General features: G+C 33.2%; 3 protein-coding genes across 6 annotated transcripts in view; 2 read left to right on the forward strand and 1 right to left on the reverse strand.

Annotated features, from left to right (window-relative positions):
• The window catches only part of LOC125878425 (ATP-dependent Clp protease proteolytic subunit-related protein 2, chloroplastic), a 204,749-nt gene that overhangs the window by 4,456 nt on the left and 175,874 nt on the right, over window positions 1–24,419 (forward strand). The window contains exon 1 of one of the 2 annotated variants that reach the window (XM_049559676.1): window positions 4,239–4,263. The exons of the other annotated variant lie outside the window; for it this stretch is intronic. The gene's annotated coding sequence lies outside the window, so the exon portion shown is untranslated. Of the gene's footprint in view, window positions 1–4,238; window positions 4,264–24,419 lie in introns of those variants that run through there. 2 annotated transcript variants of the gene reach the window in all.
• Window positions 1,331–7,774, forward strand: LOC125878414 (labd-13Z-ene-9,15,16-triol synthase, chloroplastic-like). Of its 3 annotated transcripts, none has more exons than XM_049559663.1 (3): window positions 1,331–1,501; window positions 5,385–6,373; window positions 7,080–7,774. In XM_049559663.1, exons 2-3 carry the CDS (start codon window positions 5,453–5,455, stop codon window positions 7,704–7,706), a joined length of 1,548 nt encoding a protein of 515 aa, XP_049415620.1. In that variant the 5' UTR covers window positions 1,331–1,501; window positions 5,385–5,452; the 3' UTR covers window positions 7,707–7,774. The 3 variants fall into 3 exon arrangements, with proteins under 3 accessions (XP_049415620.1, XP_049415621.1, XP_049415622.1); XM_049559664.1 differs by lacking the exon at window positions 1,331–1,501 and adding an exon at window positions 1,545–2,254 and having other exon boundaries at window positions 6,148–6,373; XM_049559665.1 differs by lacking the exons at window positions 1,331–1,501; window positions 5,385–6,373 and adding an exon at window positions 1,545–2,480.
• Window positions 8,654–21,433, reverse strand: LOC125878432 (primary amine oxidase-like). Its single transcript, XM_049559685.1, is given in 7 exon segments — window positions 8,654–8,864; window positions 9,509–9,664; window positions 9,666–9,847; window positions 13,467–13,673; window positions 19,516–19,629; window positions 20,015–20,694; window positions 20,783–21,433. Coding segments are annotated over 7 exon segments (2,160 nt in total). The 5' UTR covers window positions 21,393–21,433.

Here is a 24,419-nt window from a genome sequence, read left to right on the forward strand (position 1 = left end):
ATTAAATTTGGTCATGTCTTAGCTACAACGAGAAGATCAAAGTTATTCAAAAAGAATAAGGGTATGAATACGAAATGAATCTTTCAGTCTAAGAATTTAATGTTTGTGTCATTCTGTGTTATTAGATTATGTGTTTTTTTGTATCATCAATTAAATTAACTTGCAACAATACATAAGTTTTGAAATATTTATACAATAGGTTCTGATGGTTAGAAAGATTATGTAAAAAAAATCATTTTAAAAATATTACGCACAACTATTTAGAGATTTACTTTAATAAAATATTTAGTACGTATGTACGTTATATACAATACAATTCACATTTCATACAATGTACAGAAATGCTGGAAATTTAGTGAAATTACGTAGGCGTTTAGTTAAAATAAAAAAATAATTACTTTATTTGAAATTTTTGAAGTTGGAGTTGTATTTGGTTATAACTTTTGCAATAGAATTTGAATATATTTTTGTCTGAATACGATTTAAACCCTCAAATTCTAAAAATTAAAAAAATCACTCAACTTGACTAGCTTAACCATATGACATATATTCATTTGAATTGGCACGTTTTTTTTTGTTGGTGGCGTGAGTTTCTTAAAAAAAAAAATAGACAGAGAGATGAATCTTGCAACTTTTTGGATATCGTAAGGATGTATTTTAAGTTTAAGTCATGCATCACTATATGGTATTAGAGTATTGAGTTTTCCATGGCAAAAATGTCTCTTATGGTATGTTATGTCATATATGTAATATTGGTTGTGGTCCCTTCTAACTTCTAAGGTGTTCAAATATGACCAAATCAACCTTTCCCTTTACCCAATTCAAATTCATACCAATTTTGGTCACTACTGCATTATTGATGAGATTGCATTTGATTTCAATCACTCCTGTCTTATCCAATGTTTCTACATTTTTTCAAATATGTCCAAAAGTAATGCATTTTTTGAGGATCCAACACAGGAGCGAAAACATTTTAGAGAGTCCAAACAACATAGGTCTTATCTTTATGGTTGCAAAAATTGGCATATATACTGATCATGCTGTCTGATCTTAATTAGTTATGATGTGAGATCTAAATCTAACGATAGAGAAATATGGGATGGTGAATTGCACCAAGGATGTGACATAGTAATAAATGAAGTTAAAGGAGAACTATGAGGTCTCGGGTTCAAATTCCATCGAAGGCAAAAACATTACGGGACGTCTGGTTGATATACAAGTTATGCAAGGATTACAACGACTAATTCGCATTATCAGCTAACTAAAAAATGTATAAAATGATGTTGAATTTTATAAAATTACAGTAAGTAATTTCTTTCCATCTACCTAAACCTTGGTAGACAGAGTTACCTGCATTAGGAATCCCCTTTTATTGACCAGCAACTTCATTTTTACTTTTCTAGCTTGACACAGACCTTTTGGACACTACCTTTAAGAATGAGTACTTAACAAAGACAGGATATATTGAGCTAAAATTTAGAGCAATTTATTTCATTGTGAGGTAAAAAAAAAATAGTGTCCTTCCAGAGATTAGTATTAGAAGTGCTGAAACACTAAATATGGCTTCTGCACCTTCAAATGATCTTTGGATTGCAGCCCTCACCCTTTCAATTGTGTTCCTTACAATTCTGTGGTACAAATTGAACAAGGAAGAATCCAGGTTGCCACCAGGGCCTCGTGGTCTTCCGGTTGTGGGATTCTTACCATTCCTCCGCACCAATTTGCATCACCAGCTAACGGAGTTGTCTCAACAATATGGTCCAATTTACAAGTTTTGGCTAGGAGGAAAACTATGTGTTGTGTTGAATTCACCATCCTTAGCCAAAGAAGTTGTTCGCGATCAAGATTCTGTTTTTGCTAACCGTGACCCTCCAATTGCAGGATTAGTAGGTACTTATGGTGGAGTAGATATTGGACTTTCTCCCTATGGTTCCTACTGGCGTGAGATGCGCAAACTGTTTGTAAGGGAGATGCTAAGCAACAGGAACCTTGAGGCATGTTATAGCCTTCGGAGACACGAGGTCAGAAAGACAATCAGAAATGTGCATACCAAGATTGGTTACCCCGTTGACATTGGTGAATTGGCCTTTGTGACTGAAATGAATGTAGTCATTAGTATTATCTTTGGCAGCAAATTTGTCGAGGAGATGGAGAAGCATAGTAAAGATGGAACTGAATTCAGGGAATTGGTGGTGAAATATAGTCAAGTGATGGGAAAGACTAACATATCAGACTTCTTCCCTATGCTTGCCAGGTTTGACTTACAAGGAATAAAGAAAGAGATGGAGGCTCTTTTGAAGTTGGTTGATAGTATATTGGACCCTGCCATAAGTGAATGCATGAAGATGCTTTCGGACCGAAGAGAGGGTGAAATCCAGAGGAATGAGAAGAAACATCTTATACAGATCCTGTTAGAGCTAATGGAGCAGAAAGATATTGGTATATCACTGGACTTGGTGAAAATTAAGGCCATCTTGGTGGTAAGTTAAATAGTCCCTTTATCTTTTCTATATTGCTTTGTCAGTCGTATGGACTTTTTAAGACTATTTTAGCTAATTATGTGATTTGAACAGCTAAGTTAAGAACTCAAATCCATTCTCGAATCACATATTGGTCACGTAATCAAGCGGTGGAAGCAGCCACTAATGTTTGCATTAGGGTAGGTTGTTTATATCACACCTCTTGTGGTGCGGCCCTTCTCCAGCCCTGCTGGCCCGGGATGCTTTATGCACCGATCAGTCCTGTTATTTTTAGTCTTGTAAAGATATACATACTCATACTAAACATGAATGTTGCCTCCCTCCCTCCCCCAACACCCCCACTCCCAGGGGCGGACCCACAAGAAGTTACAAGTTCGGCTGAACTAGTAGCTTTGACCTGAATGTACCTATAGTAAGAAATTCACTTAATATGTATAAATAATTTATCCAGAACTCAATAAACAAAAAGAGTTGTGTTTCAGAACTCATAGACTTAAAATTTTGAATCCACCTCTGCCTACAGGTAGAACCAAGCATTACAAAATTCCTGCTACAAGTAATTTCATTTCCCCTGTCTTCATATATGTTTCTGCATTGTAGGACATTGTGATCGGTGGGACTGACACTACAATCACGACGGTTGAGTGGGTAATGTCTGAGCTTCTGAATAATCCGGAGATAATGTCAAAGGTGCAGCAGGAATTGAAACATGTTGTAGGGATGAATAACATTGTTGAAGAATCCCATTTACCAAATCTGCATTATCTTGACGCTGTTTTAAAGGAGACGTTACGTCTACACCCTGCATTACCACTGCTTCTCCCAAAGCGCCCGAGCCAATCTGCAATAGTAGGTGGATACAAAATACCTGAGGGAACTAAAGTATTCTTGAATGTTTATGCAATTCATAGGGATCCTCAAGTGTGGGAAAGTCCACTAGAATTCCAACCTGAAAGGTTTTTGAGTCCCTCAACGAATTTAGACTATGCTGGAAATAATATGAAGTACCTTCCATTTGGATCAGGGAGAAGAATCTGCGCTGGAATTCCTTTAGCCGAGAAAATGCTTATGTTTATATTGGGTTCATTGCTTCATTCCTTTGACTGGAAACTCCCTGAGGGAGAAATCGTTGATCTTTCGGAGAGATTTGGACTCGTCCTCAAGAAAAGTGAGAGGCTATTGGTCATCCCTACTCCCAGGTTACCGAATTTCAAGCTATATCAGTAAAACCAAGAAACTATAAGGACCTTGACATGATATTTATAATATCAGAGTACGTATTTTAAATAAAACATGATGTTGGTTGGTCACTTTCTTTCACCTGTTCAAAGTTCAAACCAATATTGGTCACTACTGCATTATTGCTGAGGAGACGAGATCGCATTGACTTTCAAAAATGTCAGCTTGGTGCATGCATGTATCAGATCCTGAGGATCAAATACGGGTATGACAACATTCATTAGTTTGTTGTAAACAATGAGTGCTGGTATAACCGGACTTGTCCTTATTTTTAGGACGACTAATGTCTGTTTAGTCAAGCTTCCAAAATCTATTTATTTTGAAAAGTATTTTTGGTTAGAAGTGCTCATTGAAAGAAGTTATTTTTTGGAATATAGCAGTTTGTCAATATCATCGATTTGTGTTTGATCGAGATTTCAAAGTGCTTCAGGAGTAAAGCAATTTTTGTCAACTTATGCTACTACTCAAAAACACTTATTTGTATCCTAAAAGCTTGGTCAGACAACTCAACTCTCTGAATAAGCACTTTTGGCTTCACCAAAGCTTGGTCAAACAGACTATCAATCCAATAGATACTAGAAACTTTAATTTTTGTTTCTCCAAAAGAAAAGAAAGAAAAAGATAAAAGGGTTGTTTTTGGAAATTTGTGAAACATCAAATTGAAACAACAGTTGTTTTACTGTTTTTGCGTTGAACTTTGAAGCACCAGTAAGGTTAGGGAGGTATTTTCATATTCATATTGTGGTTCTTCAGACTTTCAAGACACTTTTGTCTTATCCAACATATTTTTTATTCTTCAGAATTTGTTTTTTTTATATATATATGGTATTAGAGTATTGAGTTTTCCTTGGCAAAAATGTCTCTTATTGGTATGTTTTATGTCATATATGTGATATTGGTTGTGGTCCCTTCTAACTTCTAAGGTGTTCAAATATGACCAAAGCAACCTTCCCTTTTCCCCAATTCAAAGTTCTATCCAATTTTGGTCACTTCTGCATTATTGATGAGTTGATGAGATAGCATTTGACTTTAACCATTCCTGTCTTGTCCAATGTTTCTAGATTAATTCAAATATGTCCCTTGGTGCATATCGGATTCTCCAAAAGCAATGTATTTTTTGAGGATCCAACAACATTCTGGAGAGTCCAAAAAAACATAGGTCTTATCTTTATGGTCGCAAAAATTGGCTTATATACTGATCACACTGTCTGATCTTAATTAGTTATGATGTGAGATCTAAATCTAATGATAGAGAAATATGGGATGGTGAATTACACCAAGGATGTGGCATAGTGATAAATGAAGTTAAAGGAGAACTATGAGGTCTCAGGTTCAAATTCCATCGAACGCAAAAACATTACGGGTCGTCTGGTTGATATACAAGTTATGCAAGGATTACAACGACTAATTCGCATTATCAGCTAACTAAACAATGTATAAAATGATGTTGAATTTTATACAATTAGAGTAAGCAATTTGTTTCCATCTGCCTAAACCTTGGTAGACAGAGTTACCTGCATTAGGAATCCCCTTTTATTGACCAGCAACTTCATTCTTACTTTGCTAGCTTGACACAGACCTTTTGGGTACTACCTTTAAGAATTAGTACTTAACAAAGACAGGATATATTGAGCTAAAATTTAGAGCAATTTATATCATTGTGAGGTAAAAAAAAAATTGGTATCCTTCCAGAGATTAGTATTAGAAGTGCTGAAAGTGTCTTCACACTAAATATGGCTTCTGCACCTTCAAATGATCTTTGGATTGCAGCCCTCACCCTTTCAATTGTGTTCCTTACAATTCTATGGTACAAATTGAACAAGGAAGAATCCAGGTTGCCACCAGGGCCTCGTGGTCTTCCGATTGTGGGATTCTTACCATTCCTCCGCACCAATTTGCATCACCAGCTCACAGAGTTGTCTCAACAGTTTGGTCCAATATACAAGTTTTGGCTAGGAGGAAAACTATGTGTTGTGTTGAATTCACCATCCTTAGCCAAAGAAGTTGTTCGCGATCAAGACTCCATTTTTGCCAACCGTGACCCTCCAATTGCAGGATTAGTTGCCACATATGGTGGACTAGATATTGGATTTTCTCCCTATGGCTCCTACTGGCGTGATATGCGCAAACTGTTTGTAAGGGAGATGTTAAGCAACAGGAACCTTGAGGCCTGTTATAGCCTTCGGAGACACGAGGTCAGAAAGACAATCAGAAATGTGCATACCAAGATTGGCAGCCTCACTGATATTGGTGAATTAGCCTTTGTAACTGAAATGAATGTAATCATGAGTATGATCTTCGGCAGCAATTTTGTAGAGAAGATGGAGAAGCATAAAAAAGATGGAACTGAATTCAGGGAATTGGTGATAAAATATCTTCAAATACTGGGAAAACCAAACATATCAGACTTCTTCCCTATGCTTGCAAGGTTTGATTTACAAGGAATACAGAAAGATGCGGAGGCTCTTTTGAAGTCGGTTGAAAGTATATTGGACCCTGCCATAAATGAACACTTGAAGATGCTTTCAGACAGAAGAGAAGGTGAAATCCAGGGGAATGAGAAGAAAAACTTTATACAGATCCTGTTAGAGCTAATGGAGCAGAAAGACATTGGTATATCACTGGACTTGGTGAAAATAAAGTCCATCTTGGTGGTAAGTTATATGGTTCCTTTATCTTTTCTAGATCGTTGCTCCTCTCGTTAACCTTGTTTATCCTGTGAATTCCATCATTTTACTGTTGAAAATACAATTAAACAATAAAAGTGTGTTCTCTCTAACAACTTACGCTTTTAGGTGAGATGGACGATGGTCACATACTTCAATAATTACTTTATCAGTCTGAAAATTTAACAGGGTCATACAAACTTTGTAAGACATATTTTGGCTAATTATGTCATTTCTCTAACCACATATGGTCACGGGTTTGAGCCATGGAAACAGTCAGGTTGTCTAATCACACCCAAGGGTGTGGCTCTTCTCCAGACTCTACTAGTGGGATGTTTTGTTCACCGGACTACCCTTTTTTTTAAGTCCTAAAAAGATATACATACTCGTACCTAAACATGAATGCCGTGCCCCCTACATGCCGCGGCCCCATACAAGTAGGGGCAGAGCCACAAGAAGTTATGAGTTCGCAGAATCCAGTAGCTTTGACCCAAACTATGTATTTCTATTAAGAAATTCACTTAACATATATAAATATTTATCCAGAACCCAATAAACAAAAGAGTTGTCGTTCAGAACCTATAAACTTAAAATACTGGATACGCGTCTGCCTACAGGTAGAATCAAGCATTACAAAATTCCTGTGATGACTAAGTTCCTTTCCCCTGTCTTTATATATGTTTCTTCATTGTAGGACATTGTTATTGGTGGGACTGATTCTACAATCACTACAGTCGAGTGGGTAATGACAGAGCTTCTGAATAATCCGGAGACAATGTCAAAGGTGCAGCAGGAATTGAAACATGTTGTAGGGATGAATAACATTGTTGAAGAATCCCACTTACTAGAGCTGCACTATCTTGATGCAGTTTTAAAGGAGACGTTACGTTTACACCCTGCATTACCACTGCTTCTCCCAAAGCGCCCGAGCCAATCTGCAATAGTAGGTGGATACACAATACCTGAAGGAACTAAAGTATTCTTGAATGTTTATGCAATTCATAGGGATCCTCAGGTGTGGGAAAGTCCACTAGAATTCCAGCCTGAAAGGTTCTTGAGTCGCTCGACAAATTTAGACTATGCTGGAAATAATATGAAGTACCTTCCATTTGGTTCAGGGAGGAGAATTTGTGCTGGACTTCCCTTAGCAGAGAAAATGGTCATGTTTATGTTGGCTTCATTGTTGCACTCCTTTGATTGGAAACTCCCTGAGGGCGAAAAGGTTGATCTTTCAGAGGGATTTGGACTTGTCATCAAGAAAAGTGAGAGGCTATTCGCTATCCCTACTCCCAGGTTACCGAATTTCGATCTATATCAGTAAAGCCAAGAAACTATAAGGGGAGTAGCATTTTTAATATCTGAGTGTATTAGTGTACGATGAGTAAAGAGGTCAGCTAATGTACATTGTATTTTAAATAAAATATGTAAGTGTGGGATTACACATTATGAAATTGTTCTTAGTTGCACTATGAGTTGGAACTTTATTAAGGATTTGAAATGGCAAAGTCCGGAACTTAGTCGCACATTCTTGTATGATCATACATTTATGGAAAAATGCGTAAGTACCCCCAACCTATGCCCAAAATCCCTAAGACACACCTAACCTTTACTAAGGTCCTATTACCCCCGAACTTATTTTAAATATAATTTTCTACCCCTTTTCGGCCTACGTGGCACTATCTTGTGGGTCCAGCGCGTGTTGACAATATTTTCAAGGATAGTGCCACGTAGGCCGAAAAGGGGTAAAAAATTAATTAAAAAATAAGTTCGGGGGTAATAGGACCTTAGTAAAGGTTAGGTGTGTCTCAGAGATTTTGGGCATAGATTGGGGGTACTTATGCATTTTCCCTACATTTATCTTAACATTTGCATCTCTATAACACTCATCTTGTGAATATATTGGAGTTCAATGACGCAACACTCCCTACTGTATAACAATACTGTCTTTAGTATGTATAGTTATTCTGTGAACCACCTTTCACAGAGTATGCTATTGAAGAATTTTTTATGTGAAATTTCAGCTTGAAAAGAAAAGAAGCATCAAGTAGATAAGTCATCATGTTTCAATAATCTCAAAAGAAGAGGTGAGAGTTGATCTACAATCACCTCTCACTAGGCATGAACTCCAGACTATTTGCCTTATTTATGATTTTCTTACGGCCATTTTACACGCGATTCTATAACAGTACACAGTTGTGCTTATCTTCCCTAACTAGCACTGTCTATTTTTGCATATCATGCACATTTGACAAGAGAAATTGATGATGATCAAGCAGAAGCAGCAGCTTTGCAAATTGGGAGGTCCTTTGGAGAATTAGGTGGAATGTTCAAAATTGGGCTGCTCTCAAAGAAATTAATTGGCTTTATCTCAAAGCTTGATGATACTGTTGGCATTATAGGGAAATCTTCTTGGCATGGAATATGATGGAACCCTAATGTATACCACAACACTATGTCTTTATTCTCAATAGCCCTGTCTCTGCAAAATACAAACAAACAAAAAAAGTACTATGACATTAGCTTTGATACCACTAGGTCTCGTCATAGGAAGGATACTTGCACTACCCAACAAACACTTGTCACGCACAATATGTTGTTCCTTGAAATTGAACTATGAAATTAGCTCTGGTACCACTAATTAGTATCAAGCGCTTAATATCAAGCTCATCAAGCAAGTGTTATGTTTGACCATGATACCGACTTGGGCCATTCCTGGCACATTATCTCCCAGGACTCGCCATAGGCAAGATATATGTTGGCATTACTCACCAACAGCATATGATTATTTCATATCATCACATTACATTACCTACAACGTGTTACTATTCATAGAAAGTATAATATAGTCGGTAACATGGAAAAAAGAGTAAATGATCTATTGTAACACGTTAAAATACACATAAAAATTTTAACACTATCGGTGTATTAAGTTAAATTACGAGTGAGGGTAATGTGATTTACCTGTTAGACCAAACAACAAGAGTATCATCACCTTGACTTTGGTAAAACCACAAGATTCAAAAGTCTTATTTTCTTTTTCACACTTCGTCTCTAATCAAAATCAGACAAACAAATTGAAACCAGGAAAGTAAAACTAAATAGAGAAGGGATAATGTGATTGACCTGTCACACCAAACAGCAAGAGTATCATCACCTTGACTTTGATAAACAAACAAGCCAGCAGCCCATTGCTCAGATTCTTTATAAGGTGTGACCCAAACTTGGTTATTTGTAAAAGCAGCTCTCTTCTGAGGAGGATCATCATGGTCAAGTAAACTAGCCACCAGGAACAACTTTGTAACCAACAGGGTTCCCAACTCTTGATTTCTTATTAGAATTAATCACATGGAATTCTGAAGGATCATATAGTTTGAGCTTAATTTGTGCATCTTTTTCAGTTTTAGCCACATTTCTAACAGCTTTTAAGTAGCTTCTTCGTGGTGATTCTCCAAGAGAAGTCATCTCTGTTGACACCCAATTTTGGACCTCCACAATATATATTAATCATCAAGCTTCTTAAAATTCCAAACTATTTGAAATAATTGATTTTATAAAATTCAAAATATTTTCAAGTTAGTTTCATGTAACTTTGTCACTTTTGGATTTTTTAAATAATATATATATATATATATATATATTTTATATAATTGGCATATTTCATAAATATTCGAAAATCATCTCAAAAAGATTTTATTTTAATTAAATATTTGGTTAATTAGTTTAATTATATGATTTTTTTTATTTATTTCATTCGGTTTATAATTGAGTTAATTATTTCATTTCGTTAAGTTTAAGAAGCTCCTCCCTAATTAATCCTATTTAAATTCATCTTAAATTTTAACCAAATTTGCAAATTAAATTCAATTCGGCTACATTGTGAATTCTATATGACTATAGTTGCAATCCATTTAGCCATTTTGTATTTGCAAATCTAACCTTTTTTTTTACCTCACTTTAGACTCACTTGAAACCAAACTTGGTCCATTTTTCCTTCACTACAGCCCATCTGTTCTAATTAAATTTCCAGCCCACCTTTCTAACCCAAAACCGGCCCAATTTACTCTTACTCCCAATTCAAATTCACCAAACGATACATACAACAGCAACATCGTTCTTCTCTCTTGCGAAGAAACCCAGAAAACTCGCGAACCAGCCCAGAAACCCAGCATCGACCCGAATTCAGCAGCTCACGTGAACTAGACAGCAGCAGTACGCGACTTCTTCTCCTTCACACGTCAAAAAGACGGAAAGCTGCCATCGTCTTCATCGATGGAACAGCAGGAACAGACCTACGGTTGCGTCCTGGAACAACCGCCTGTCAAGCCATCCACGCCCTCTTATCGTGCGGATTTTGGGGGATTTCGGTTGAAAATTTTCAAATTGAAAGTTGGACTCGAATTCCTATTCTACCCTTTTCCCCCAATTTCGAACCCCAATTCCCTTTCTATAAATACCTTCTTCTTGTTCTTGATTAAAAAAAGAAAAGGCTAGAGAGAATATTGAAACTTAACTAGCATTAGAGAGGAAGAAACCGACTTAAACCATATAGTTCTTGAAAACATAGGGAAACCGGAAATTCCGATTTCGTTCAGTCTTTGCTCTAGCTTGTTTTGTTTGTTCATCCAAATTTTTGGAATTGTACCTTAGTGGTGGTGAAGTCGTTTCAAGCTTGTCGTCCCACGTCGCTGCCCCGAAGAAGGTAACCTCTCCTACTCTTAAATTTATTTTGCCATTTCGGCTAAACTCAATTGTATGTAATGTGGATTTAATTCATTTTGTGGTTCGATTTGATGATTCCAATCTATGATATGCTCTTCTTGATAAAAGATATGGTTGTGTATTGTTTAAAATGGTAAAATAGTAGACAGAATCTCGAAAAGCTAATCGATGTGGAGGTTGTGTGTTGTTTCGCCTATTGTTTGTGGAATATGACAACTTGTTTTCTCCATTTCGAATCTCATGGTTATTATACTTTCTCTAAAGTTTGGTTTATGCATTTGTTGATCACCAGGACTTTGTTATGTCTCTATTTTTGTATTAGTTTTCTTGTTTTGATTATGTGTTCTGAAGGTGTCAAAGAAATTATTCTCTTGCTTCTTTGTATTTTCGGGTATTAAATAGCAAATTTTGTTCACATCAGCAGAGCTCCGTTTGTTATTATCCACCTTGTAGTGTAAGTGTTTTTCTTTTCGATATAGAACCCTCTGTTATGTTTCTCCTACAGCTGCTGCCTCTTTGATTTGTTTCCTGCCAGTAGGTTCATCCATAGTTTTAAAAAAAAAATATTTTTTGTTGTTTTTTTAAAAAAATATCTTTCTTTTAGGAAGTGGATGTGTTGTTTAATTGTGGCTGAAGCATTGAGTCAACTTAGTGCAGCATGCCTTAAATGATTTCTTATTGTTTCTTCGGTTGTGGGTTCTGCAAAGGACATCTAATCGTGTTTGTTTGCTCGTTTGCTTAGATTAATTATTGTGTTGTACGCTAAGATATTTCACTTCAATACTAATTGAGTTTAGGTTAGTTCATGAATTAGAATTGATGTATTCTATTTGTTCAAAAAAAAAATCGAGATTAATTGAGCATATCTTGAATTTTGATTGTTGAGTAGCTGCATTTTTGAGCATGTAGTAGCACATTTGTTTGTGTTCTCTTACTCTTTCACTTTGGTTATTGTGGTGCCACAACACTAATTTTTATTTTTTATTCTTATTTATGTGAAATTTGTCCGAGTTCGTCATGAACTCCTCTCCTCGCATTTTCTTGTTGAGCCACGAAGGCTCAAACCTTTTCCTTTGAGTTGGCCAGCCCTTGAAACTGACGAACAGGTGTCGGAAAAGCCATATAGGGCTGGAAGCTGACTTCTCAAGTCACGAAAACCCCAAAATGGGCTATATACATGGAGTATACAGTCATATACACAGATATACATGGCAAAAATATCGATATGCAGGCCCCCAAAATGCAGGAATACAGGGCGAGGCGGAATACATATGTTTGGAAGCAAGAAATACCTGAAAAGAGCTAATATATACGCTCATATACACTGATATACATCCACCGTATACCAAAAACGGGATTGGGTTAAAACCCAAAAAATCCAACGAATTTGGCCCAAGAAAGGCCCAAATTCAACTTCTCTCCGTTACTCCTAAATTATTTAATTATAATTATTTATTGTTTGTTGTTTATTAACTCTAACCTTAGAATTGTTAATTAACTTAATCGAATCCTCCAAAAGACAAACTATTTCTCTGTGTTGTTTTATTTCTAACAAATCTCATTTTATCGACTCTTGCATTATCATTTATAAATCTTTAGTCAAAACTTTTTTTTTATTTAGTTTAAAATAGTCTTTTTCATAAACCAAAAAAATGACTCAAATAGAAACCAACTAATTTAGTTTCGTTAAAATTCTTATTACATGTCTCTAATTCAAATATTTCAATTAAGGTCCCATTTTTCTTAAAAAATAAAATTGCTCTTTGTTTAACTACTTTCCCAAAGTTAATCTAATAGTGTAAATTATTATCATAAATACTTAGTCATTTTTTCAAAAAAGTTAGTCAAAACTTTTTACTTTTCAAGTAATTTAAAATGATTTTCATGTTTTAATGTGTTAAATTGGTTTAATTTATTAAATAAATTCTAACCATTCCAGTTTTATTAATTTTCTAATCACTTACACCTTAATTCAAATATTTTCATCTTAGGTCCCTCTTTCTAAAAAGATAGAATGAAAATGCTTCATTTCTTAATTATTTTCTCAAACTTAATCGAATAGTGTAAACTATTATATATTCTCTATGTTAAATTATTTTTTCTAAAAAATAGTCAAATATATTTTAGTCAAGTCGCAGGTCAACCGCATGTTAGCGGGCACTTCGAATGCTCAAACCCTTCTCGAAGTGTAAATTGAACCCCGAACCTTCTTTGGTATTTTCAAATGATTTTTTCTGTTTAAATCTTTGAAAATTATAAGTTTTCTTAATTTCTTTAAAAAATTAAGTGGCGACTCTTTTCTAATATACTTAGAATATTTCAAAAAGTGATTTTTCTGAATACAGTAAAATTACGACACAACAATATCCTTCTGGAGATTCACCTTCACGAAAGAATTGTTCAATGGACCATCGATGTCCATGTCGAGATGGAAAGTTACATAGTGATCATGGATGACTCCTATTATGTTTTCAGATAAAAGAGTGCCATAGAGGTACTCATTTTGGTTTACTTGATTCACGTTTACATATGGAGAGCTTTTCACCATCAATATTCCACTTAGTCCAACCTATATAACAACAAAACAAAATTGAAAAAGGAATCTTTAGAAATTAGAAATAATATCAAAGGAATCTTAACTAGGAAAGAAGAATCTTAGATTATTTTATTCAAAAGCGTGGCCTAACGATAATACTTCCACAGGTAGATAAAAGGCATAATACATAAACATGCCCTAACTTGGCCTCAATTGACATATATGTCCTCTAACTTTGGGTGTATACAAGTAGCCACTCAAAAAAAATAAAACTAAAATTAGTGCATAATCAAACACGTTCTCATAAATTGAGATCAACCGTCAACAAAGTATGTGCTAACCTTAGGTCGGATAAGTCCATCAGTCTGAAACTCCCAATCGACAATGTAATCATAGTTTGAAACTGACGCTGCCATTCTCACCACTAACGTAACCTTTGGCCTTACTTCTCGTATCTGTCCAAAATTTCATGCATAAATAAAGTAGTACTCTATTAAACAATACTATTAGAAACAAATGTCATAGAAAACTTGCTCTGTGTTGACACATAACATATGGACAAATTTAAGCAGTTCTGATCCAACCACTAAATTTAACGTGACATACAATTTTGTATCATTTACTTTCATAGTGAATAAAGTTCAGTTAATCATAGACACAAGAGTCCATGCTAGCACGGATCTAATATAAGTGTTGTTTTGTCTTAATTTATATGTCACAGATAGAATTTGAAAATTATCGTCCAAGCCTCCTCGTGTAGTAGAATTAGTTAGAAAAGAAGAGTGAAATTATTTACCGGCAAACCAGTAATTGGACATTCAGCATGTTGCCATCCAATATCACCAGCATATCTTTCAAATACACAAATCATATTGGAACGAACATATGGTGTTCCATCAGCTGCCACAAACACACCATCCATATAATATGCATATCGTTCGTCACTCTCTTATGTATCTAGTATCTCAAATACATGTGAATCACACCAGATATTAATACATGTATCTAACGTATATCTAATGTGATTCACATATATTTGAGATATATAAAGAATCTCATACACCTCCCTTGTCTGATCTAGTAAGTGTAATGTAATGAATGGAAGAAAAAAAAATACACTCACCAAATCAACCAGTGGAGATGGGCAAACATGCCAGGTCAGCCAAATTGACGCCACGCTGGACAATGGTACGGTTAAAATCAGAGTTGGCAAGTGGGGCAGAAGTCGCCGTGATCATATCCTCCATCGTCATGATCGGGTAACCCGAATAATCACCCGTTTCATGTCGGGTCACACGACCCGATTCAATATCCACGGTAATCACGTGCAATTACCGACGCCTTCCTCGGCGGAAGCCGGTGACCTTTCCGCCAGTTCAACACCACCTCTTTCTCCGGCTCTTCGAGTACAACAGAGTGAAGAACGCAACCTTTAATCCTAAATTCCTCAATTGAATTAACAATTTTCTTGACTTTTTGAATTTCTCCAATTGTCAGTGGGTCTAAAGGATGATTGGGGAAATCGGCATAGTGATTTTTAGCATTTTCCGGTTGCCGGAAAAGGTGTTTTTTTTAACTGCACCATGGGGAGTAAATGGAGCAGTTTAGCAGCTCGTCTGTGTGAGAAAACGGAGATGGTAAGTTTAAAAAAGTGAAAATTAAGAGCAAAATTATGCTCATGAGGAAGAAGAGATATCTAAGGAAGATTCTTCCTTCCATAGCTGCGTTTAATTTTTGTGAATTTCAATTTCTTTGGTCTTGTGATTGTGGGAGCTATGGTGTTTAAATACATGCAACGGATGTATGTTCGGGGTGGGCATAGTATGGTATGGTACGGTATTTGAAATAGATAACGTAATTTTGATATTCTATTTGTAAAACGTTATATCATTACCATACCAATTTAATCCGGTATGGTTTGGTATATTGAAGTTCGATTTCGATATTTTTACGCATGGTAAATCGGTGATCAGAATTTGTTCGACTCCGATTAATTAGTATATACTCATATAATAGAGTATTACGACTTCCACAATTAAAAAAAGGGTCTCAATTGTATCATACTAATACATTACACATATAAAAATATATATGCAAAATAAAGTACAAACGAGTCATTTTGTTAATCAATTGCAATTTATATACATTTCAATCAAAATAGATTAGTCAAAATTTTAACTTCTAAACATTTAGTTTATACTAATACAAGGTTACATATTTGTTAGTATTTTAATAATAATAATAATAATAATAATAATATATATAACTATATACTTTGGTATGGTATTTGGTATTTCGGTATGTTATATCTAAATACCAAATATCATATCGAATAGCAAAAAAGATTAAAATGTATACCATATACCACCCCAAATACCATAATATCAAAATCACGATATTAAAAATTTTGATACGGTATAATATTTTGATATATCACATACCATGCCCACCATTTTATAATTTTATTACTAAAATAAATAAATAAAACTAAAACTTTCAATAATTCTCTAAATAAATTTAAGAATAAATTATCAATAATACAAAAAGAAAAAAAATATATTGTGATTGCTATTTGGGAAAGATAACAATACAAAAAATGATATTAACAGAATAACTTTTGAAGTAAAATCATCATCAAACTCCGTATTTACTAGTATTTCCCACGCCGGCCCAAGCCTCAATTAATATTTGCATTGATTATTTATTTTTTATTTTGAACAAGAAAAGGATAAAAAAAATTTAAGAGTAATGAAAAAATGAATAAAGTTACTTCAGAAACATGGTGCTATAAAATCTCTATCCTATTTGTTTAGGGCAAAATTATCTAAAGAAATTATTTATGGCAATAATCAAGATAACTTTTGAAGTAAAATCATCATCAATCTCCATATTTACTAGTATTTCCCACCCCGGCCCAGGCCTCAACTAATATTTGCATTGATTATTGTTTTATAATTTGAACAAGAAAAGGATAAAATAAAATTAAGAGTAATGAAAAAATGAATAAAGTTACTTCAGAAACATAGTGCTATAAAATCTCTATCCTATTAGTTTAACGCAAAATTATCTAAAGAAATTATTTATGACAATATCATTTTCGATGAAATTTTTTCTATTTATTTATATATTTTTAGAAAATATAAATAATGGTGGGATGTTGAGGATTCATCGACCCTCAATCAAATGTTTTGGAAATAGAGAAAATTATATTGAGAGTGTTGTACTTTAAATGGCCCCTGTAAGGTGGTAATATGCAGTCTGAATTTAATCGAACTTTAATATAGACACTCAACATTCAACTTTTAGAAATTCTAGCAGTGAACTAGCTTATTATAAGTTGAAGTTATGGATTCAGATCAAATATTTATTGATATTTTAATAGCTTTTCACATATATAAAATATATATTATGTGTCGAGAATTACAGAACTAGGCAAACTCATATATGGCATAAATATTTCCTTTAATTAATTGGCTTCAGCTGTATTTATGTATTCCAATTTTGGGTGTACACAAATAGATACTTAAATTTGTATAAAATTAAATAAGTAGATATGCATGCGTCCTACGTGACATAATAAATGTAGGACTCCTTGTAGGACACAAATTGTACGCATGTGTCTATTTATTTGATTTTATCAAGTTAAAATACCTAATTGTGCACACCTAAAGTTAGATGTCATTACTATCAATTTATAAGACCAAATTAAATGGTATGTTTATGTATTATACCTAAACTATATTCGTCCCAAACTACAAACACATATAATTCAAATTTTAAATGAATTAAAAGTGTGCTTTTTATAAGTAATAATATTTTTTTTCTTTCACTAACATGGGTTATGATGCACTGGTAGAAGTACTTCACCATTAACCAGAGGTCTCGGATTTGAGCCCTGAATATGGCAAAAAAAATTCTTTCTTTTTGTTTTGGTGTGTGGCTTTGTAGTTTGTAATCTATCAGTTGTTGAGATAGCCGAATTGCCCTAAGGTACTAAATTAAGGTTTTATGATTCGAAAAGGATCATGTGTCTTTATCAATGTATATTAATTTTGTGTCAAACTTTACCAAGAATATGGTGATGTATATCTACACATGCACTCATCATTATTATGTGGCCGTTGGTTATATTAATATCGAAAAGATTTCTTTTTCGACTTATCGTTGGCCTCATTCAAGAATTATTTTTGATCTAATTCGTAGGGATCAATAGAAAAAACAAATCATTTATGATATATTAAATTCGGATCAATTATTGATAGAGTTAATATATATGTTATTTTTTGAAATCTCTCTTCTAATTTAAAATCGTAGTGTAACGTGTATCCTCTCATGCTCCGCTCATCAAATAGTAGAAGAAATCAAAAAATATTTTTTTATGTTCAAGAATGAAATTTTATTAAAACTGTCCATAGCAAGCTTGTTATGTATATTATCGTCNTCAGGTAGAAGTAAAAATATTATGTAATTTATTTTTATCTATTTAAGCTTCTCGTGTGGATCAAAATTGCTTATGGGGTAGAAAATAGTACTCCGTAAAAATTAATCAAAGTGTGTAAGCGGACGATTCTATATTATTCAACTTGGAATTGATATTGAGATGTGACTAATGACTAACCCCAACCCCACCACCCCACCCTACCCCGTCTAAGGAAAAAAATAACTTGATGTGAATGGGTGATTATCGTAATTTGCTACCCATTAATATATTCCACCAGCTCGTGTTTCCCAAGTCTTTGTGGGATCTGACATTATACTTTATTTGAAAAACAGTAGACTAAAATTTATTTCTCGTTTAATTTGCAGATTAATTAATATATGTATTAATTATAGTATTATTTAATCGATTTTTAGTCATGATATTATATAGTGTACTATAACTAATACATCATGATATTAGCAATACATGGTCTATTAAAAAGCATGGGTAAAGATAAAATAAACTTTTTAATATAATAAACCAAAAGTGAATAGGAAATAGTCTCAGCATAAAGCATTATACTCTCTATTGGATCTAAATTTATTTTTGAAAAATAAAAAGAATAAGATTAATTTATGTTTAACTTTACAATATATGGAAATATTTGTGTTAATATTTTGAAATTGAAAAGTTCGATGTCAGATCAAATAAATATAAAAATAAATGCTTCCACCAGTAGATAAAAAATTAATTACTAAAAGCCAAAAAAATAAAATAATATTTCAAATTACTTGATTCCTATATATTTAAAAAAAATAGATATTTGATTCCACTTATTCAATTTAGAAAAACAATAAAAGTTTATCATTTTCTTCTCATACTACACTTGTCATTAAATGATTATATATAGTATTAGTAGTTAAATTTTTATTTCCAAAGTATAATTAATAAAGCTAATTTAATAAAATAAATTTCTAATAAATACTTTCTTAAAAATAATTTCAAGTCAACATGAGTCTGATGGGTGAATTAGTCATTATACTCATTCAAAAAACAGATAAGACAAGCATAATGTAGTTGGATATCTCTTGCATGCAATTAATAATTATTCCATAATTTTCTCTATCGTGTTAAAATTATAAACGGCAAATGTAAAAGATCAAGAACTAGCAAGTATGCATGTTAGAATTATGCGAGTGCGAATTCAGAAACCAGGCTAGTAAAATTTGAACATGCGTCTTCCGTTTCAAAATATGTGACATTCAATTATTTTTAATCAAACTTAAAAAAATAATATTTTTCTATATTAAGTAAAGAAATTAATATTTAACTTATAGTACTAAAAAAATATCTATTATTTGTTTCTAACCAAATATATCAAAAGATAATAATTTAAAATATCAAATACGTTCACATAAATTGAAACTAACGATCAAATAGGTATGTTGTGCTAACCTTAGGTCGAATAAGTCCATCGTTCTGAAACTCCCAATCGACAATATAATCATAGTTTGCTACTGACGCTGCCATTCTCACCACTAACGTCACCTTTGGCCTTACTTCTCGTATCTGTCCAAAATTGCATGCAAAACCAACAAAATCAATACTAACAAACAATATTTTTCAGAAACAAATGTCATACAACACTTGTTCTGTGTTGACACATAACAAATTTACTTTTCTTGGTTTTCGTATCAAAAACCCCGATTAAAATTCAAATCGTGCACTACATGAAAACAGTCTCAGTACTTGTACCACAACCATACTAGTGCTGACACATACCTTATACATGAAAACAGTCTCAGTACTTGTACCACAACCATACTAGTGCTGACACATAACTTATGGACAAATTTAAGTAGTACACATACAATTTTGTATCATTTACTTTTTCATAGTGAATAAAGTTGAGTGTGCCATATACTATTTGAAAAAAAAGAGTGAAATTATTTACCGGCAAACCAGTAATTGGACATTCAGCATGTCGCCATCCAATATCACCAGCATATCTTTCAAATACACAAATCATATTGGAGCGCACATATGGTGTTCCATCAGCTGCCACAAACACACCATCCATATAATACGCATTACGAGGACAATCATTTAACGGGTCAAGTGGCATCGCTTGTAACCCAAACCCGTATTCACCTGCATCCATATACGTCTTAAAATACCATGCATCTGATGGATCCATGTAAGGTACAAACAATTCCGACGTAAACCCTTTATACATAACACTCCTCATCTTCCCCGTATCTGGATCCTGAACCATGGCCCGGGATATAATAACCCCGGCTCTCGGGTCCGGCTTGAGGTGAAATTCCCAATTTGCCCATTTAACTAGATGATTGTTCTCTATAGTGAAACTTGGACCATTTGGTTGTTCGATTGATATTGGTTTGAGTAAGTTTATTTTTTGTGTGTTTCTTTTAATACGGGAGTAGCGATAGTCTGTGTTGGCGGCCTTTGGTATTGGTATACCCTTTCCTTCATCGATAATTTCGATAACTTGTTGGGTGTCTAAATCAAGAAGTACAGTTAATCCTTCAAGTGGTCTCATGTAGAAATTGATAGTGTTCTTCAATGTATAACACTGTACTTTAATCACTCTTCGTTTCTCCTCGATTTTTCCTGAATATAAATTTGAATTAGTCAGACTCAAAGTAGCAATATACTAAACTCATTTCGCTCCTCTAACTCCGAAACTAAGGACACTTACCATACCAACCAGTGGAGATGGGTAGACATGCCAGGTCAGCCAAATCAACGCCACGCTGGATAATCGAACGGTTAAAATCAGAACTAGCAAACGGGGCAGAAGTGGCGGTGATCATATCCTCGATCGTCATGATCGGGTAACCCGAATAACTACCCGTTTCACGTCGGGTCACGCGACCCGTTTCAATATCCACAGAAAGCACGTGCACGACGCCGAGCGCACGCGCAACGACGGCCGCCTTCCGCGGCGGAAGCCGGCGACCTTTCCGCCAGTTCAACACTACCTCCTTCTCCGGCTCTTCGAGTACGACAGAGTGAAGAACGCAACCTTTCATCCTAAATTCCGTAATTGAATTAACGATTTTTTTCACTTTTTGAATTTCTCCGATTGTCAGTGGGTCTAAAGGATGATTGGGGAAATCGGCGTAGTGATTTTTGGAATTTTCCGGTTGCCGGAGTAAAAGGGGTTTTTTCGAACTGCACCACGGGGAGTAAGTGGTGCAGTCGAATAGCTGATCAGTTGTGTGAGAAAGCGGATATGGTAAGTTTAAGAAAGTGAAAATTAAGAGCAAAATTATACTCATGAGGAAGAAGAGATTTCTTCCTTCCATGTTTGGCTATTGATGTTTTTAATTTTTATTATTCTTGTGATTGTGGGAGCTATGGTGTTTAAATACATACACAGAGCTAGCTAGATAGAGAAGATAAAGTGACCTGTAAACTTGCGTATGGGAAATGCCTTCATTGTGTGGCGTGCATAATTTGCATAACTCTAATTAGCTATCGTAAGAAAAAGAGTACTCTAATTAGCTATAGTAAGAAAAAGAGTTGATTGATGATTGCAAATGGTGTAATTGACTTGGAACTAGAAATCAAATGATAAAATCTTGAGCTGAAACGTAATTTATACATATAAATTTAAAATTTAAAATTGAAAAAAAATTTAATGAGTTCAATTTTTAATTTTTATAAATATTGAACTTGTCATATTGTTAATAGTATGAAGTTAAATTTAATAAGCTTAATTAGAAGACTTCTATTTGTACGAGCAACACAAGAACAAATTTATGCTCATTATGGGTGCACTCTTAATTACTCCATATTCTAGTTTCCATCAGTTTCTTAAAATAGATATACATATATACATATAATTTTTTATGAAATTAATGAATGTATGTACACCCATCTGATAAAGGTGGGTTCGCCTCCGTTAATATGTATCTCATTTGATATGCTAATCATAAAAGCTTAGTGCATGTTTTCATCAAAATATATTTTAATTTATATCAAACCTTTTTTGAAAAAAATTAAAATGGTCGTGTTTTTTCACGAGTGTTAGTGATAGGGAAGTTTTGATGATAATGAATATATTATTCATAGCCTTATTCATATGTACCTTTACTAGTATTTTGATACTCTATTATTATACAATGAAATTAAATCGAAAAAGTACCATCCAAATTTTCATTAGCTTTTTAATTTGTTGTTATTAGAAACAAATAATTCCACGGTCCTAATTTTTTGTCGTATTTTATTTGGTTACAATTATTAAAGTAGTTGAATTTATTGTATTTAAATGAACTCTGGTCCAACATATGTACATAAACTTGATCTATTAAAGAATTTTACCCTTTTTGGAAGTGTGTTATGCAAATGGTACAGAAGTTTAAACAATTCAGGTGTTAGTTTGGTTGGTCATTTTAATTGAGTTAATTAATGTTTAAAAGTCAAGAAAGTTACATATTTAGATGATCAATTAAAATAATTATATTTACTAGCTAAATATATTATATAATAATATATCAAATATATATTTTTTGTTAGCTATTTATTTGATGGACGATTGTATAGTGTTGGAAATAAAGAATATGGATATGAATATAGAAAGAATACAACACCTAACTCTTTTGTTATTCTAAATTTTTTAAGGGGAAGTTATAAAAATGACAAGGAAAATCTTGGAGATACATCATAATCCTTACATATTTGATATTAATATTAATTGGGCAAAAGGAAAGTATCAACTTTTATATTTCTCCACTTATACATTTTTGCCACCTAATTTTGATATCGTTATCGATATGGGACTTTGATCACCACTAAGGAAAAAGAGAAAAAGAAATCTTATATTACTTATAATTACGAAGGAAAAGGATATTTCATTTCTAAGAAAATAATTTTAGTGAAAAATAATTTTTATATCAAATGAATTTTATTTCAAATATTAGTCATTTTGTTAAGCAGGATTTGTTCTATATAATATTACATTTTACAAAAGCAAGAAGTTGTTCATTTTTTAAATCAAATTTATCCTTAATTACTTATTTAAATTAATACATTAATTAAGATGAAATATTTTATGCAAGAGATTAAAAATACTTTAGACATGTACTTTTAGGGGTAGTTTGATAGAAGGTATAAAACATAAGATAATGCATATTAAAATTAGTTTTTATATTACTAATCTCTTGTTATGTATAGTTTTTCAACTTATACACAATAAATCATAATATCGAAGTTATTAATGGATTTTTTTTATGGTTAATATTACAATTGTTCTTGAAAGTATAAAAAAAAAGTTAAAAGAATATTAAAGGTACTTTAAAAAAAGATGCACAATATATATTATTCAAACTAAATAATATCAACATAATACCTAATTTTTAAATTAATAATATATTTGATTCACACTATTTCGATATACCCTATCAAATCACCCTTTAATAACTAAAGTTATGAAATTTCTTCCTTGGAAAGTTAGTTAAAAAAACATAAAATTTCGTAGAAGCCAAAATACTTTTTTAACTTTTGGGACTGAATATTGATGGTGGGGTCCTATGATGGAATCTGAGCTATGTTTGATGTATCTAAATTCCAATTACAACATACATCCACAAATGAGCAACTTGCATCTCGATTTCCACCATTTGTGGAAATCCATGCATTAATAAATGGAAATTAAAGAAGGTTGATTAAGATAAGATATTTATGAAATTGGTGAATGAGATGTTTCGTGGGCTATTCCCTCCGTCCTATTTTAACTGTCATTTTAGCTCAAATAATTATTAGCGAAAACTATTGAATAACAGAAACATCCTGCTTATATCGAGGGCAAGTGATAGATCGAGATGATCCAGATCAAAGTTATAATTGAACATGATGATTAAAAAATAATAATGTATTGTTATATACTCCCTCCATTCCATATTNTTTGGCAAGAATTTAATCAGAATAATATTTTATCTATGTGATTTTACTTTTTTAAACATTTTTATTCTTTTAACTTTAATACATTTTAACTAAAAAATGAAAAAAAGATCATTTTTTTATTTTCTGGCCATTTAGCACTTCCCTTTATGAAATTAGTGAATGAGATGTTTCTTGGGCTATTCCCTCCGTTCCATTTAAACTGTCACTTTAGCTCAATAAATTATTAGGGAAAAGTTATTGAGTAACAGAAACATCCTACTTACATCGAGGTCAAGGTGATGGATCGAGATGATCAAGGTCGAAGTTATAATTGAACGTGCTGGTTAAAAAATAATAACATGTTGTTATATCTATTATAACATTTTAATATGATAATAAACATTTGATTCTAATACATATAAGCATTTCTTATAAACTTAGGTAGATCA

Source organism: Solanum stenotomum, chromosome 10, assembly GCF_019186545.1.
Source record: "Solanum stenotomum isolate F172 chromosome 10, ASM1918654v1, whole genome shotgun sequence".
Classification (NCBI taxonomy): domain Eukaryota; kingdom Viridiplantae; phylum Streptophyta; class Magnoliopsida; order Solanales; family Solanaceae; genus Solanum; species Solanum stenotomum.